Consider the following 15,600-nt stretch of genomic DNA (forward strand, 5'->3'; position numbering starts at 1 on the left):
CTTTGCTACTGTGTACTTTGGATATATGGATGATGAGAGAGCTATTTTCTGGATGACTGAAGGGAGCTATTACAGAGCTAAATTCACTCAGTTCATTCGGGTTCTTGGGCTTGACAGAGATGACGCAAATAGGCCCAAGATTCATCTTCAGTCAGTTCTCCCAAATAAAGAAATGAAATTCATGTATCCAAAGAATAAAGTGGGGAATGCAGGAAAGGTGACAGGAATGTACACATACTATTCCAACCTCAACCGGCTGCTAAGGAAAACAATTTCTCAGTGAGGTGGAAATCCTAGCGACATCTCTCTTTATACAAAGAACCTGCTTGCTAGATTGAGGCTTGATGGAGAAGATTTCAGTGTGGGTGATTATATTTGGGAGGAGATCAAATATATATCAGAAAATCCACAAAAGATCTGTGCATATGCGCCTTACATTATGGAGTTGATTGAAAGGGCTACAAAAATCAAGTTCCAAACTGATACAAAGCATGAGTCCTTCCTACCTAAGGTACCTAGGCATAGAGGAGAGCCCTAACCCCACAGATATTCAGAGAACGAGGAAGAAATAGGAGAAGAGGAGGAAGAGCAGCCACAGCAGCATTCCCCTGCTGCTCAGACTAGGACCGGTCTGACCGGTCCAGGCGACCGGTCTGACCGATCGGCCCAGGGGCAGCACAGCAGCAGGAGCAGGACCTCATCTCCAATCAAAAAGCTCATCAATTTATTTGCTGGGATCTGTAGGAGTCAGAGAGATATTGAGATTGAACAGCAGAGGCAGTGGAGGGCAAGTAAGAAAGAAAGAGATTCAGTCAAGAGGATGCACAATGCCATGAATATTCAGCCGCCTCTTTCACCTATCTCTCCTTCACCTCCTGAGGTTGAGATCCCATCTGTTGAGGATAGGATTCAGGGGTATGTGGACTCCGGATGCTTTGATCAGTATGGTCATATCTTCTATCCAAGTTTTGGTGGCTCATCGTATGCTCCTCCGCCTCCACCGCTTGATTCTTTTGGAGCTGGTGCATTTTTAGCAGCTGCTACGTTCTTTGCACCTCCACCTCCACCATTCTTTGGTGGCAGCAGCTTTGGGTCTGCTTCTACCTCCATGATGGCATCTTTGCATGAGTCAGAGCCTCATCACCCTTCTGCAGCAGATATTGCAGCTTCCAGGCTTTCCGATGCCATCTTTGGTACACCTCATGGTGGAAATGGAAATGGAGATGGGAATGGAGATGGACAAGGACAGTGATGAGCAGCCAAGCTTCTTCTCCCAATAGCTTTCTGGTGATAGATGACAAAGGGGGAGAAGATATGGATTAAAGCTTGAAGAAGAGAAGAGGAGAAACAATTTTCAGAGTAGAACTTTTAGTTTCAGCTTGACCAGTCTGACCGGTCTAAGTCTTGTGTCTCTAAAATTTTTAATAAATTTAGTACTTTATCTCGTTTGTGGACTTGAGGATTTGTGATGTGTGCTACTGGGTGAAATAGACTTAATTTATGCTATTTAAGTAAATTTGTGCTAGTGTGATGCATGAATGGATGATGAAATGTTGTTTTTGGCTGGCTGTCTGGGGCAGACTAGTCTGACCGGTCTGTACGACCGGTCGGCACGAGACAGAGCCAGGATCTTCTTCTTTGTGTTGAAGTGATTTATTCTATCATATGCATCACTTGTAGTATTTTTGTAGGCACACATACACTGTTGCACCCCATGAATTCTGAGATATAGGGGGAGCTCCTATTTGTTTAAATATGTGCAAATGGCATTTGAGGCCTTGGTTGTTGAATTCAATTCAAAGCACATATTTAGGGGGAGTTCATGATATATCTGAGAATTTGAAACCTTTTATTTGATTCATTTATAAGCTTTAATCAAGGTTGTCATCAATCACCAAAAAGGGGGAGATTGAAAGTGCATCTAGGCCCCTAATGGGTTTTAGTGAATTGAATGACAACATGATTAAAGAACTAACGCTTTATTTGAGATAACATGAGCAGATATTCATTTGTATATCATTTATGCATTGACTCATTTGAAAAAGAATCAAATAAAAGAGAAGCTTATTGTTGAAAGTCAAGCATGTTATGAATGAAATCAAGAGACAAGTGTTCATGTGTTATTCAAAGGTTTCTAAATATTGCTTGTCAAAGTGAAGCATGCTTTGTCTAAAAGATCTAAGGTTCATGATTTACAAAGCAAGACAAAGAAATGAAGATATGAGAATGAGATATGGAATTCATTGATTGGTGTGCAAAGCTTAACTCAACATGGAAAGGGTAAGTGATGAAAAAACCAACCGAGATGACTAGTGCAAGAGACTAAGCAAGCTTTGGTAAAGCGACGGCTTACCATGTGTGCGAAATGCTAAGGTGAAGTGCTAGTATCCATGGGGTGTTCAAAGAATCATATCTAAGCCATGTTGTGAGAAGCAATGCAATGCATCAAATATCTTTTTGGAGTGACTTGAGGATCCAAGGACAGATTTGCAAAGATATTGGGACTCAAAGTCACTAGCTCAAGTATGGATTTGCTCAAAGAGAAGATTATACAATGTTGGAATCCCAAGTTCAAGAAAGTCAAAGTATGGCAAAGATGAAGTGACTCAAGACTCAAGTGGTTGAAATGTGTTTTATTTTTAACCTTGAGTATAGGTATGTCGTACTATCAAGAGGGATGCAACATTGATCATTTGACTTGGTCAAAAGTGCTCATAGGTCACCCAAGTGAGAACCCTGAGAGAAAACCCTGTGAAACTAACTCTAGAATATTTGGATGATCAAGTTGTGACTTGGTGGGACCGGTCTGACCAGTCTGTACTGACAGTTACAACGGCTAGTTTTTGAGAGTGGGGTATTTATACCTCTCAGCCCTCTCCTTCGAGGGCTGCTGGTTCCTTGACATTTCTAGAGCTTCTTGAAGAAAAATCTTGACCAGCAAGCTCTCCCCAACACTCATTGTGAGTTGTGCTAACTAGATTGCATATCCTTTGATTGGGTTGAAAGATTGAGTGTGTGTGAGATTGTTGAGCTTTGTGAGAGCTGCATTTTGAGCAGCAAAGAGCAACCATAGCTTGAGCACTCATGATCCGTCAAAGAATTCAAGATTTGTATTTGTTACTCTTGGAGGATTGCCTCCTAGACGGCTAGGTGTCGCCGGCTAGCTCCTGACGGTGTGGTGAGCAGCGACAAATTTGTGAGGGCGTGATCTTGCCTCCTTGGTGGAAAGGATCAAGATAGTGGAAGCGAGGAAGTGGTTGAAAGAGACCCAACTCACGGGATCGAGTTGAAAGAGACTCACGCCCAACGAGTTCCTCAATGGAGACGTAGGATTCACTTTGGTGAATCTGAACTTCGGGAAACAAATCCTTGTGTCTCTATTGTGGTTTGCCTCACTACTTTGAGTTCTAGAACTTTGTTTATAATTCCGCATCGATCTACTTTGGTGTTGTTTCTGTGTGTGCAGGACTTGCAATACATTTATATTCACCTGCAGGAACACTACATCAAGTAGTACTTGTGCTAGAGCTTGAGGAGGGGAGAAACTCTGATATCTGTGCAGGTTCTGCGTGGTCACTCCAACCGGTCTGACCGGTTGGCAGTTCTGTTTCAGCTTCTAAGTGTTGGACCGGTCTGCCTGACCGGCCTGACCGGTCTGACCAGTCAGTGTGCTGATTTGTGTTTAAGTGTTGAAATTTGCAGAATTTATTAGCATGCCTATTCACCCCCCCCCCCCTCTAGGCGACATCTGAGGTCCTCCCCCCCCCCCCCCCCCGCGCCCCTCCAATGTGCCATGGGTGGAGAAGAAGCAACTCTCGGGTTGGAAATGGTGGCTGTCAACACTAGTGGAAATTAAATTGATGTTTCGGTGACAAATGGAGTTCGTCACTGTAGAGACCAAATACGTCATAAAGGCAGTTAACTGATGAATTTTGCTATGTCATAGAAGCCGCGTCAAGTTTGGTCCACCTTGACAGATGGCTCATAAATGTCACGGAACTATTTTTCCTGTGGAGAAGGAACTTTTATCACCGAACCGTTTTTCCTTTTGCGACGCGTCGCAACAACATCACCGGGCATCCGAATCCACATGTTCCCGTCCACGCTGGTAGGTAACGTGGCTCGCCATCAACACTGTTAGGTGCTATGCCGGCAGCACATTTCGCCGATGGACGAACACGTAGCGAGCTAGCGAAAGGCCACGTGTCCACTGGTCAGGAGCATGTAGGTTCGGCTATGTGTCACTTTCCTGTTTGTCCACTTGTCACTTTTGTGTTCTGTCACATGTCTCCTCAAGATTCTAACATGTGTCGTCTGCTTACTTGCCCACGTGGCGTCTCCTTACTTGTCCACGTGACCCTGCTGTGTTCGGTCACGTGTTGGCACCGGGTTGTGACACGGCGTCTCTGTACTTGTCCACGTGCCACTACCGTGTTAGGCTAGATGTCGGTACCTGGTTGGGACACGTGGTGGTGTCGCCATACTTGTCCACGTGTCACTCTATTGTTACGCCACGAGTTTTCTCTTTGAGGAAGAAGCAGCTTATTTATAAGTGCGCGTTATACCGGTTGAGAACACCAACCAGTACAAAACCACCCTTTTACCACCGTCTGGGGCTACCAGCTGGTGGCCAGTACTAATGGCGCACAACCGGTACTAAATTTCCCTGGTTGAGGTGGCACCATTTAGTACCGTGGCTCCAACCGGAACTAAAAGGCTCTGTGGACACTGTGCCGTAGAACCGATACTAAATATCGCGTTAGTACCGGTTCTACAATAATTGGTACTTAATGCTAGTGGACAAATGAGCCGTTTTCTAGTAGTGTGGCAACATCTTAGCAGCAACAATAGGGTACGCAGTCACACAACAATATATAATTGAAAACATTTATTACACCAACATATTTGAGCCGGTGGATGTTCAGGAAGATGGAGCCGTTGTTGCTGTTGATGTTGGGGTGGTACACCTTAGTCTTGAACTTCACCTGCACGATCCATGTTTTCGTGTTATACATACATATTCTGTCTTGGTCAATAGGATTATATTCAAATTTCTCTTTTCAGTCTGAGATGAACATATACTCCCTCCGTTCTAAATTGTAAGTCATTTTGCATATTTAGATATATAACTTTTAGAATGTAAAACTCTATATATCTAAATATGACAAAATTACAATTTTGAAAAGGGGGGGAGTATATAATTAAGTATATACCTCGGGAGGTTTCTCCGGGTAGTTTCGAGGGAAATTCATGGTGAGGCGAAACACGCCCCCAGTGTAGGGGCTGTCCGAGGGGCCATGGATGGTCGCTTTCCAGTGGAACAGGTTATCAGAAACAAGGCCTACAAAAAGAAAAAAAAAGTGATAAAATTTAACTATCTACAGCTAGCAGAATTTGCAACATATTGTTTGAATTTTGGTTTTCTTTCTGAACCTGTATGTACATCTGATCGTTCATCTCACCTGCACTGCAGTGAGGCGGCGGTGAGACCCGCATGGCATCTAGTTCCTTGCTAATTCTTCCATAAGTGATTTCTTCGTCTCCCCGCTCCTGAGCATACCTTGACGACTTCCTGAGGTGCGCCATCCCCTGAATTAGGTGTTCCACTACAAAACTAATACTGGAACTGGATTAGTTCTCAGTGTCTTGCTTGGAACCGAGGATCGCCGTGCCTCTATTTATACACGCACGAAGAATTTTGTTCTCGCCCGTGAAAATTAAAGAACATTTTTGACATGGTCAAAAGTAATGGCATTTGATTCCGCAGCAAATGGTATTAAATTAAACAAAAAAATAGTAACGCTCACTTGATATTCTCCATAGAGATAAAAAAAAGGTAACCATTTGCACTCGTGCCTGAAAATGAACTTAAGAGAATTCACCGTGAAGCCTAAGAGGCATGATAAGATTCTAACCGAAAGGGCTGTTCATTGCAAGTGGGAAAAATTAGTGCCAAAACGCTTTTACTGCAGTATAGCCAGTTTAATTTGTACAACTTGATCCATCCATGCATCTACTTTTCAGAGGGAACAAACTAAAAGAAAAAGAGAAGATTTCTGCATCAACGCTAACAATATAATTGGCGAATATAATGCCCGCATGGTGGATAATTAAGGACTAGGACAACACTGAGAAGAATGGGTGCCCTGAGTGGATCTCGTGGAGTGGCGGCTGCTGTTATTTGTAAGGAGTTGTTGAGATCTTTGATGAAGGTTTTATCCTTATTTTTAATATAATGTGCAGCTCTTTTTTCATCGAGTTCATACAAGACCTTGGAAAAAAAAGTCCCGACCTCTATATAATCAGGATGCACACAGCCGATAAAAATGAAAGAGTACAGCCACACTACTAATCAGCAGCTCTTTTGTCTGCTGCTTTGTTTTTTAAAAAGAATTAAACATGTAAGCTGACCAATTAATGGTGCCTTAATTTCTTTTTAAATGTCAAATACGAGAGACACGATGACAACATATAGAAGAATCAAACGTAGTGCACTTGCTTTGGATCGAAGTAGAAGATGGCGTACATACGCAAAGAAATTGACCGGAATAGACGACTTGAGGATTTGCTTTACGAGCCAACAGGGGGGAACGGGAGCCAATTTGTAAAATTGTAGCATACTACTCCATATTTCGTTATAGATCATTATTAATTATTTTATGAACATGCATTACACTAATGTCTGCAGCTCCCACGTAGATGACACCCCTGCGTTTCCACGGTCGACACCGTGGCTGCCACGGTGGTCACCGCCGCAGCAGCATGTGTTGGTATGATCTCCGACTCGGGACCGAGTCCTTTCTCCACCACGTGCCCTGATTGGTGGCACGATAGCTGTTCATGGACTGTGGGCCCCTTCTCGCACAGCACCATATAAAGGCAAGGGAAGCCTCCAGGGCAAGGTCGACTGTCCAACCATTGCCGTGCCACTGGCTCCCAAAACCCTAGCTCTACCTCATCTGGGTGTTGGAATTTGGGATTGGCCTATTAAATATTTTAGTTATTTCAAATAAATCTCAAAAGTCTATGTGGTGCAAATTTTTAATCCCACATTGCTAGTGAAAGTTGAGAAAATCATGTGGCTCTCCTATATATCTAACTCATAGGCTGCACAAGAGGAATATATCAATTCAAGCTAGAGCTTTGCCTCTTTCTTGCTGTTGCACCGCCATCGCAGCCTACTTCATCCCGATCGTCGGCGTGCACCGACGAACGGGAGAGCAGGTCTCCAGAACCTTTCGCCTTTGAGATCCTGCGCCGGGAGAGGGCGAATAAGGTTTTGGGAAAGCGTCTGGCGCGACTGCTCAACAATCTTCATCACGGCTCGTCCTTCGTCCAAGTCAGGTGCTGCGGCGCGTCATCTGCGACACCGTCTGCTGCACTTTGTCTGCAAGACCGTCTTTGTTCAGTCATCGCCGTTCATCTTCCCAAAAGCAAAAGCGCGGTATGTATAAAACTGTTTAATCCAATTCTTTGTCATATTTTCTGAGATTATGATTTGGTTGTGTGTAGTTACTAGTATGATAGAATTATTCATACTAGATCTTATCATGTTCATGATTTATTTATGTCAAAATTTAATCATGCAGTTGTCTAATTATTTTATTCAACACTGGGGAGGCGCTGAAGCGAGGGGATATGCCACAGCGCCGTGCCGGACTTGTTGCCGCGTCGACAGCGCCGCCTCCCTCGAACTCGCCGCCACTGCATCACTACTCCGGCAGATTTCGGCCAGCTCCACACATGGATCAGTTATCAGGGAGCACCATCTCTGGTAGAGTGTGGCAAGTCGTTGATGAGGTCGCCGAGGCAGGCATTGGCGCGGGTGAAGAGCAATTGTGCACGCCCATTACCTCCACATGGCGAGCGGACAATGCCTTCGACTTCGAGCTTGGTCTGATGGCCATGGCTCTCGCACGATTTGTTGTCCTCCAATACCTGAAATGGAATCAAGTATACAGTGTATACAGATGGATGGACGGAAATAATTAATGGTCTGTTCTTGATCATCCAACAAGCTAAGAAGCACTTAACAGTTGTAGACATATATAGAGCCATAGAGGTGTACTAGTCAGGTTGATAGTAGATAGACTAGGCATGCACACATCATGCATGCAAGCCAAGCCAAATGAATGATCAGCCTACCACACTACTAGCTACTCTCTCTAGCAGCTAGCAGCTAGTTCATGCACGCAAGCATTGTCGTCGTCGGCTTGCCCAGGTCAGAGACATAGATGGCCATGCAGCCCGAGCCCGTTAGCCCGGCCCGAGGCCTGGTTTTTTGGCTAGGCCCTACCCCGGCCTGGTCCGTTCGCCTACGGGCCCGGGCTAGCACGGCCTAAGGGAGCGAGCCGTGCTTGGGCCACACCCCAGGCCCGAGGCACGGCACAGGCACGGCCCGTTCCAACGGTCAGCCCGGTGGCAGCCCGGTAGCCCCCCTCCCTTCCCAACGGCTCCCCCGGCCCAGCCCAGGCAGCCCAACAGTGCGCGCCCCCCTATATAAGCCCCGCCGGCCCCCTCCAAACCCTACCCCCCCCCCCCCCCCCGCCACCTCTCACTCTCGCTCAGACGCTCACGCCTGCACTCCCTCGATCCGTTGGCCACCGCTCCGCTCGCCTCCTAGCTCCGACTCCGACTCCGACGGTCCGTCCGTCCTCAGCTCCGGTGACCGCGCGGCTCGTAACCCGTTCTCCTCCTCGGGTCCTCCCTCCCTCCTCTCCCTTCCTCTCCTCTCTATCTCGACGAGCTATGTGAGTTCGTGTTCCTGTCCACTCCCTCCTCTGCAGCTCGCCGTCGATCTAATTTCTAATCGGTCTGTCTCGTCTGGGTTTCCCTCGTCCTCTCTGGCACCAGGCTCCAGTGGTAGTGCAGGTACGAACCTAACCCTAACCTTAACCCTAGATCTGTTCATCTGCCTCTCACTCTCCTTCTTTTTCCTCTCCACAGGTCGGTGCCTGATTCCGCTTGGCCTAGATATGGCTAGGCGCCACCAGCATGCACCGTTGAGGAACAGTGCTGGGGGACAGGGTCGGCCGTCCGGCCCGACCGAGCTCGGGGTCGCTATGGCGGGGGCGGATGAGTTCCCCCTCCATGGCTCTGACTCCCAAGCGGTCCCGGACGAGCTGGAAATCGAGGACGACGACAACCTCCGTGAAGACGCGGCGGCGTTGTTCGGTATCGATGTCGGTGACGGCAATGTTCAGAACAATATCATCGATGTCGATGCCAGTGACGCTGGTGGAGGGGCTGCGCCAGCAATAGGGGCTTGCTCCATCGACACTAATGGTACCTCATCTAGTGGTAAGCGCAAATCTAGTGTTTGGGCTGATTTCACGGAGGTAAAAGAAAATGATGTTAGAATTGCTGCTATATGTAACATGTGTGGTAAGAGATTGTCTGCTAGATCTTTTACTGGTACTGGTCATTTGATTAGGCATCAGTCATCTTATAGGAAAAAAAACTGATCATGCTCATAGAACCCAGTCTAGGCTTGCTCTGAAGCGTGATGGTTTCTATAATTGGGGTAATAATCCTGTTGTTGCTCGTATTGAGTTGTGCCGGTTGATTGCTAGGCTGGACCTTCCATTAGGCATAGGTGAGACACAGGCTTGGGTGGATTACATTACTCGTCTCATAACCCTCGGTTTGCTAAGGTTTCTAAACAGTCCACCACTAAGGATCTTGCTAAATTGTTTGCTGAACGACGTGATGTGCTTATGAAATATGTGTTGCCTACTGCTTCTTCTATTTCTTTAACTTCAGACATTTAGTCTGGTAATGCTAAGGAGGACTATATTAGTGTGGTTGCTCATTATGTGAATGCTGATTGGGAGTTACAGAAAAGGGTTGTTGGTTTTAGACTGATTGAGGTTAAACATTCTGGTGAAAACATTGCTGATAGGGTAGCTAGTGTGGTTGAGGAGTTTGGTTTGATTGATAAGATTTTTGCTGTCACTCTAGACAATACTTCTAATGCTAAGGCTATGGAGACTTTGACACCTATGTTCTTTGGTTACTTGGATTCTGATCATGTACCTACACCTTCTGATCCTAATAAGCGTAAGTATTGTCTTGTACATCAATGTTGTGCCTGTCATATCATTAATCTTATTGTCAAATCTAGACTGAAAAGGTTGAAACCTGTTACTGAGGATTTTAGAACTGCAATTAACTTCTTGAATTCCTCTAATCAAAGAATTGCATTGTTTAAAGAATATTGTAATGCTAAGGGTGTTAGACCTAGAAAGTTTGGCTTGGATATGGATGTTAGATGGAATTCTACTTACTTGATGCTTAAACACTTAATTCCATACAAGGATATCTTTTGTGTTCATTAATTCTCATTATGGTTCAGAATTGTTGACTAGAAATTATTGGTATGCTGCTGAAAAGGTAATGGAATTCTTGCAACACTTCTATGAGTCAACTGTTGTTCTATCTGGTATTTACTATCCCACAAGTCCACTTGTTTTGCACCATATCTTAGAGATTGCTTCTCATTTGCATGCTGCTGAAAGAGATCATAACCTTAGAACTATTGTTGCTCCAATGAAACTTAAAATTTTTAAATATTGGGAGGACATACCACTGCTATATTCTTATGCATTCATTTTTGGTCCTAGAGCTAAGATGAAAGGATTTTTTAATGTGCTGCAATTACTTGCTGAAAGTACTGGAGGCTCTTACAGTTTATACTATGCTGAAGTCAAATCTGAATTGTATAAACTGTTTACAAAATATGAGACTAAGTTTGGTTCAGCTAGATCTCAAAGGGTTCACAGCCATCAGCTAATTCTGGTCAGAAAAAGCAAGCATGGGCAAAGATCTTTGGAGAACAAGTTAGCTCAGGTGTTGTTGGTCCTCCCCCTACCTCTTCCTCCTCATCTGGTGGAGCTGTTAGTGAGCTCTCAGCTTACTTAGATAGTGATTGTGTCACTACTTATGATGATTTTGACTTCTCTAGTGGCGTGACCATAAGCTAACCTATCCCATCCTTTCAATATTGGCTAGAGATATCATGTCAGTTCCTGTATCTACTGTCTCTTCCGAGTATTGTTTCAGTTTGTCTGGCAGGATACTTGAAGAGTGGTGGCGGCGCCTGTCACTAGAAAATGTAGAGATGCTTACTTACATCAAGGATTGGGAGCTAGGAACAAGAAGGGAACAGCACGAAGCTGAGGACACAGAGCTCGAGGAGGCATTTGAGAATCTGTACCTTGATGAAGAAGCAAGTGGTGGTGGTGGTGATGCTGTGAGCTGAGAGTCTGAAAGAGAGTGACCTTTTGCTGTGAGCTATTGCTTTGACTGTGAGTGAGTGACCATTTGAACTCACTGTCATTTTGGTGGTCATTTGAACTGTGCCACTATGGATTGTAATAACTAACTAAGACTTATTCTGAGCTGGCTGCACTCTTTTTTTTTCTTTCTAGGGTTTCTCACAAGTGTGAGTTTTACCTAAAAAGATTTTTAATGAGGCAGCACTGTACATCAGCTCATTTTGATTATCATGTTCTTGCTATCTGTTGACTTGTCATGTGACTGTGAATGTTGGATTGATTATGTGAGTGAGTGAGTGACTAAGTCGGTTTGTGACTGATTTGAGGTATTCTGTTGATTTTGTTGACTTGTGTTATGAATTAGAAAGTATTTAAGGTATTTTAAGGGTAATGGGCCATGGGCTGGCATGGCCCATGAAATGGGTCGTGCTTCTCGGACCGGCACAGCCCGAAAAATGGCCCATAGGGCCGTGCTAGGCCGAAGGCCAGCCACGAAGCCCGCCGCGGCACGGCCCGTGAGGCCCGTCGGGCCGTCGTGCCGGGCCGTGCCGGGCTGGCCCGTTGGCCATCTATACTCAGAGAGTAGCAGAGGAGACGACCTTGCTCTTGCCCAGAAGAGTTTACGTACGTACAGCTGGCGCCGTGAGCCTCATCTTGATCACCTACTTGGGGATCCACAGCTAATTTGGGTAGGTGTGTCTAACTATGGTCACTTGAGATTCACTGAAAACTACACCCAATAATCGAGTCTCGGTGGTGTCTCTGCAAATAATCGGCGAGTGATCTTGGAGTCTCTCTGCTAAGGCTTGCTGTTCCATTTCTTGATTGATTTGCAGCTAATAGTTCTTCCCAAAGGTCTTATAAAGTATCGATCTGCTAAGATTCAGTACTGATTGCCACAGGCTGATCGATCGATCAGATCTGAAGCTAAGAAAGGTAGCCATGCAAAAACTATATACTATCATATTCAAGCCAGAAAGCTGTCCATATTATTTGTTAGAAATTTGTTCTTTTCAATTATATCTCACAGACGAAGTCGAGTTTGGACAAGATATTTTACAAGGTTGTGTATCAAACTAGGATTGTCTATAGGTTGCATAACTCTTTCGGGATGAGGGTTTCACACTAGAAGAACCGTAGTTGCACATCTAGATAGCATATTTTAGTTTAAGTTTTTGTGCAAACTAGTTGGATCCATAGGTTAAGATTTTAAGTTAGATAATTCACCTCCTCCCCTTCTTAGGCTACGAGGCCCGATTCCTTTTACCCAAGACCTCTTCTTTAATCTTCATTAACCCTCTCCAAAAATGGAAGTTGTTTGGTTTAGCTTGGACTTGTGTGGTACAGATGTTAAGCTCAAATATTTGTTTCTGAGTAAAGATTGCTATGTGTCTTCACTGTTAAGCAGGTTAACTATCCATTTGCTTAGAAGACACTTATTTTGAACCTTGAGATCGATGACTCCAAGGCCCCCTTGATCTTTAGGGCGGTAGAGAATGTCCCAGTTAGCTAAGCGGTGTTTTTTGTTATCTGAGCCACCTTGCCAAAAGAAAGGCGATCTGTATTGATTAAGTTTCTTAAGAACCCCTTTGGGTATCTCAAAAAAGGACAACATGAACGTGAGTAGACTGCTAATAAGCACTGAGTTTAGGAGAACTAATCTATCTTCATATGACAAATGCTTAGCTTTTCAACATGCTAACTTATTTTCAAAATGTTCTTCGACTTTCCTCGAATTAATATTGTGGAGCTATCTATGATGCATTGGGATACCCAAATATTTGAAAGGATACTCCCCAGCATTGCATCCAAAGAGTTTGATATACTTATCTTCAAACTCTTTCGCTTGTCCATAACAAAAGATTTCACTTTTGCGAAAGTTTATCTTAAGACCAGACATCTGTTCGAAAACACTTAGCAAAAGCTTCATATTTTTTGCTTGTTCGATATCAAGGTCTAGAAAAATGATGGTATTGTCTGCATATTGCAAAATCGTCAAGCCATCATCAACTAGGTGTGGTATAGCACCACTGATTTGTCCATCGTCCTTAGCTCTTTTAATCAAAATTGCTAGCATATCTGCAATTATATTGAATAGGACGGGAAACATAGGGCCGCCTTATCTAAGCCCCCTCTTATTTTGGAAGTAATGACCAATGTCATCATTGACCATAACCCCAAAACTACCCCCCTTAACCATTCCTTCCACCCATCTCCACCATTTGGGTGAGAACCCTTTCATTCTTAGTGTTTGTTGAAGGAGTGACCATTTAACTTTTGTCTTAGGCCTTTTCAAAGTCAATTTTGAGAATGACCCATCTCATTTCTTAGTGTGTAGCTCGTGAATGGTTTCGTGGAGTATGACCACCCTCTCCCTGATATTTCTACCTGGCATAAAATCAATTTGGGAGGGACTGACCACTATTCGAGCTACCTTATTCAATCTATTGGTGCCAACTTTTGTGAAAATCTTGAAGCTGACATTAAGAACACAGATGGTCCTATATTGTTGTATCTGTTTCGCATCCACTGTTCATACTAGGTTGTATTTGTTGAAACTGTTCTATAATAATAGTCATTTCTGCCTACGCTGTGGTACTTGTCAATTGTGATTAATGCAGCAATGTGAACTATATTTTTCCGGAGATTTTATTGATGTATTTGGGGAAAGTTTCAGAATAAAGGTGCTTCATACAATACTCTTAAATTTGTGTGCTCAAGCATCCTACCTTTCGGATAAAGCTTCTGCAAGTTCTTAATTCAGAAGCTTACATGGTGGTGTCATTTGGTCGAAGTGCACTTGGACTAATGAATTTAAATTTTTCTTCAATATTGTGTTGGGAAAAATTATAGTGATTTTTCTAATTGTGTTGCTTGAAAAAAAATCTTTACTACATTTTTTGTTTATAAAAGTTAAATGATTGTTTAAAATGATTCCTAAAAGCTCGATGTCAAGGAAAATAATTGTAAGATAGGTTAAGATTTGTTATTGAATATTTTTAATATGTGTGAAGTGAAACTATTTATTAGTGAATCTAAAATTTATATTGCAAGGTTGTTAGAAAATAAGTCCTCATCGCATGCACATATTTGCTATAAATAAAATTAGTATATAAAATTTTATAATATAAATTTTTTGTTTACTATATTTTAACACATGCGTTTTACTAGTAATATAAAAAGTTTGAACATATGTATTTGATATGTTCAAATTCTTACAATGGTTACTTAAATATCTCTCTCTTTTTCTAGGGCACTATTCATCCTCTAGTTCAATGGTTGCGTTAGAGTCTTTCTTTGCTGTATGTATTGCGGCTTCAAGCAGGGATTTAAATTTTGGCTAAATTTCATAAAATTAGGTAACCTAAGATAAAAATGAACTAGAAGCCGAGTGAAGTTAAGCTTCACCAGCTTTAACTTTACTAGAGGCATTTTAGAAGAAGTCCTCCCAAACGACCGTGTCGTCACTGTGACTTGACGAGCGAGTAGACGGAGGGGATGATCATGAGCGCCGTGCAGGCGGCGGCCGCCAGCATGAGCCCCGCGGAGGCGTAGGCCAGGTCGAAGAACCTGTCCACGTCCCGGTGGAGCCTGTCGACCTCCGGCGAGCCGGCGGCGCCGCGGAACACCACCCCGTCGAAGTAGCGCTTCACGTCGTGGGTGAAGCCGAGCCCCGCGGCGGCGCCCGCCGCCAGCAGCAGCGCGAAGGCAACGTCGGGGACGACGAGGAGCAGCGCCACGTCCTCGCTGCCGCTGCCGCCCCCGCCGCCGACGAGCCGCTTCCTCCGGGCGACGCCGACGGCCGCGAACGTGAGGTGCAGCAGCGTGTAGGCGCACCCGACGACGGCCACGGCCAGGACGTACCGGTACGCGTGCACGTCCTTGAAGGTGAACTGCTGCGGCGGGTCGCCGTCGACCTTGAGCTTGTCGGCGGCGATGAGCGCGAGCGAGGCGACGAGGAGGACCAGGGTGAGGAGCCGGAGGATCAGCATGGCCGACGGCAGGGCAGCCGTCGTCCTGGAGGCCATGTTGCTAATCACTAGATAATCTTTGCTGGATCTAAACTCCTAATAACTACAAGTCGTGGATTTAATTAATTTCTCGCAAAATGTTTCTGATTGCTAATGTTTGGCTTGTTCATGTCACGATCGAGGCCACCAGGTTTTATAAACGGCGCAGGCATGCGCCACCAGGTTTTATAAACCACTGTGGCAACTTATACGGGTCTCATATACATCTCCCTTGATGCACTATCTATCACATTCTGTGATAATCCTTTTGTAAAGGGATCTGACAGGTTTTTGTCTATTTGAATATAAGTCAC

The 15,600-nt window shown here is 44.5% G+C and overlaps 2 protein-coding genes across 2 annotated transcripts; both read right to left on the reverse strand.

Moving 5' to 3' along the window:
* Positions 1–4,802: 4,802 nt before the first annotated feature.
* LOC120686810 (ubiquitin-conjugating enzyme E2 D4-like) lies at positions 4,803–6,132 on the reverse strand. Its single transcript, XM_039969021.1, has 3 exons — positions 5,463–6,132; positions 5,214–5,341; positions 4,803–4,985 (listed from the first exon to the last, which is right to left on the reverse strand). Exons 1-3 carry the CDS (start codon positions 5,584–5,586, stop codon positions 4,836–4,838), a joined length of 402 nt encoding a protein of 133 aa, XP_039824955.1. The 5' UTR covers positions 5,587–6,132; the 3' UTR covers positions 4,803–4,835.
* An 8,608-nt stretch (positions 6,133–14,740) lies between these two features.
* LOC120685022 (CASP-like protein 4D1) lies at positions 14,741–15,304 on the reverse strand. The gene is made up of 2 exons (XM_039966871.1): positions 14,904–15,304; positions 14,741–14,867 (listed from the first exon to the last, which is right to left on the reverse strand). Exons 1-2 carry the CDS (start codon positions 15,302–15,304, stop codon positions 14,741–14,743), a joined length of 528 nt encoding a protein of 175 aa, XP_039822805.1.
* Between the last annotated feature and the right edge of the window lie 296 nt (positions 15,305–15,600).

The sequence above is a fragment of the Panicum virgatum genome, chromosome 8N (assembly GCF_016808335.1).
Source record: "Panicum virgatum strain AP13 chromosome 8N, P.virgatum_v5, whole genome shotgun sequence".
In the NCBI taxonomy this organism is placed as follows: domain Eukaryota; kingdom Viridiplantae; phylum Streptophyta; class Magnoliopsida; order Poales; family Poaceae; genus Panicum; species Panicum virgatum.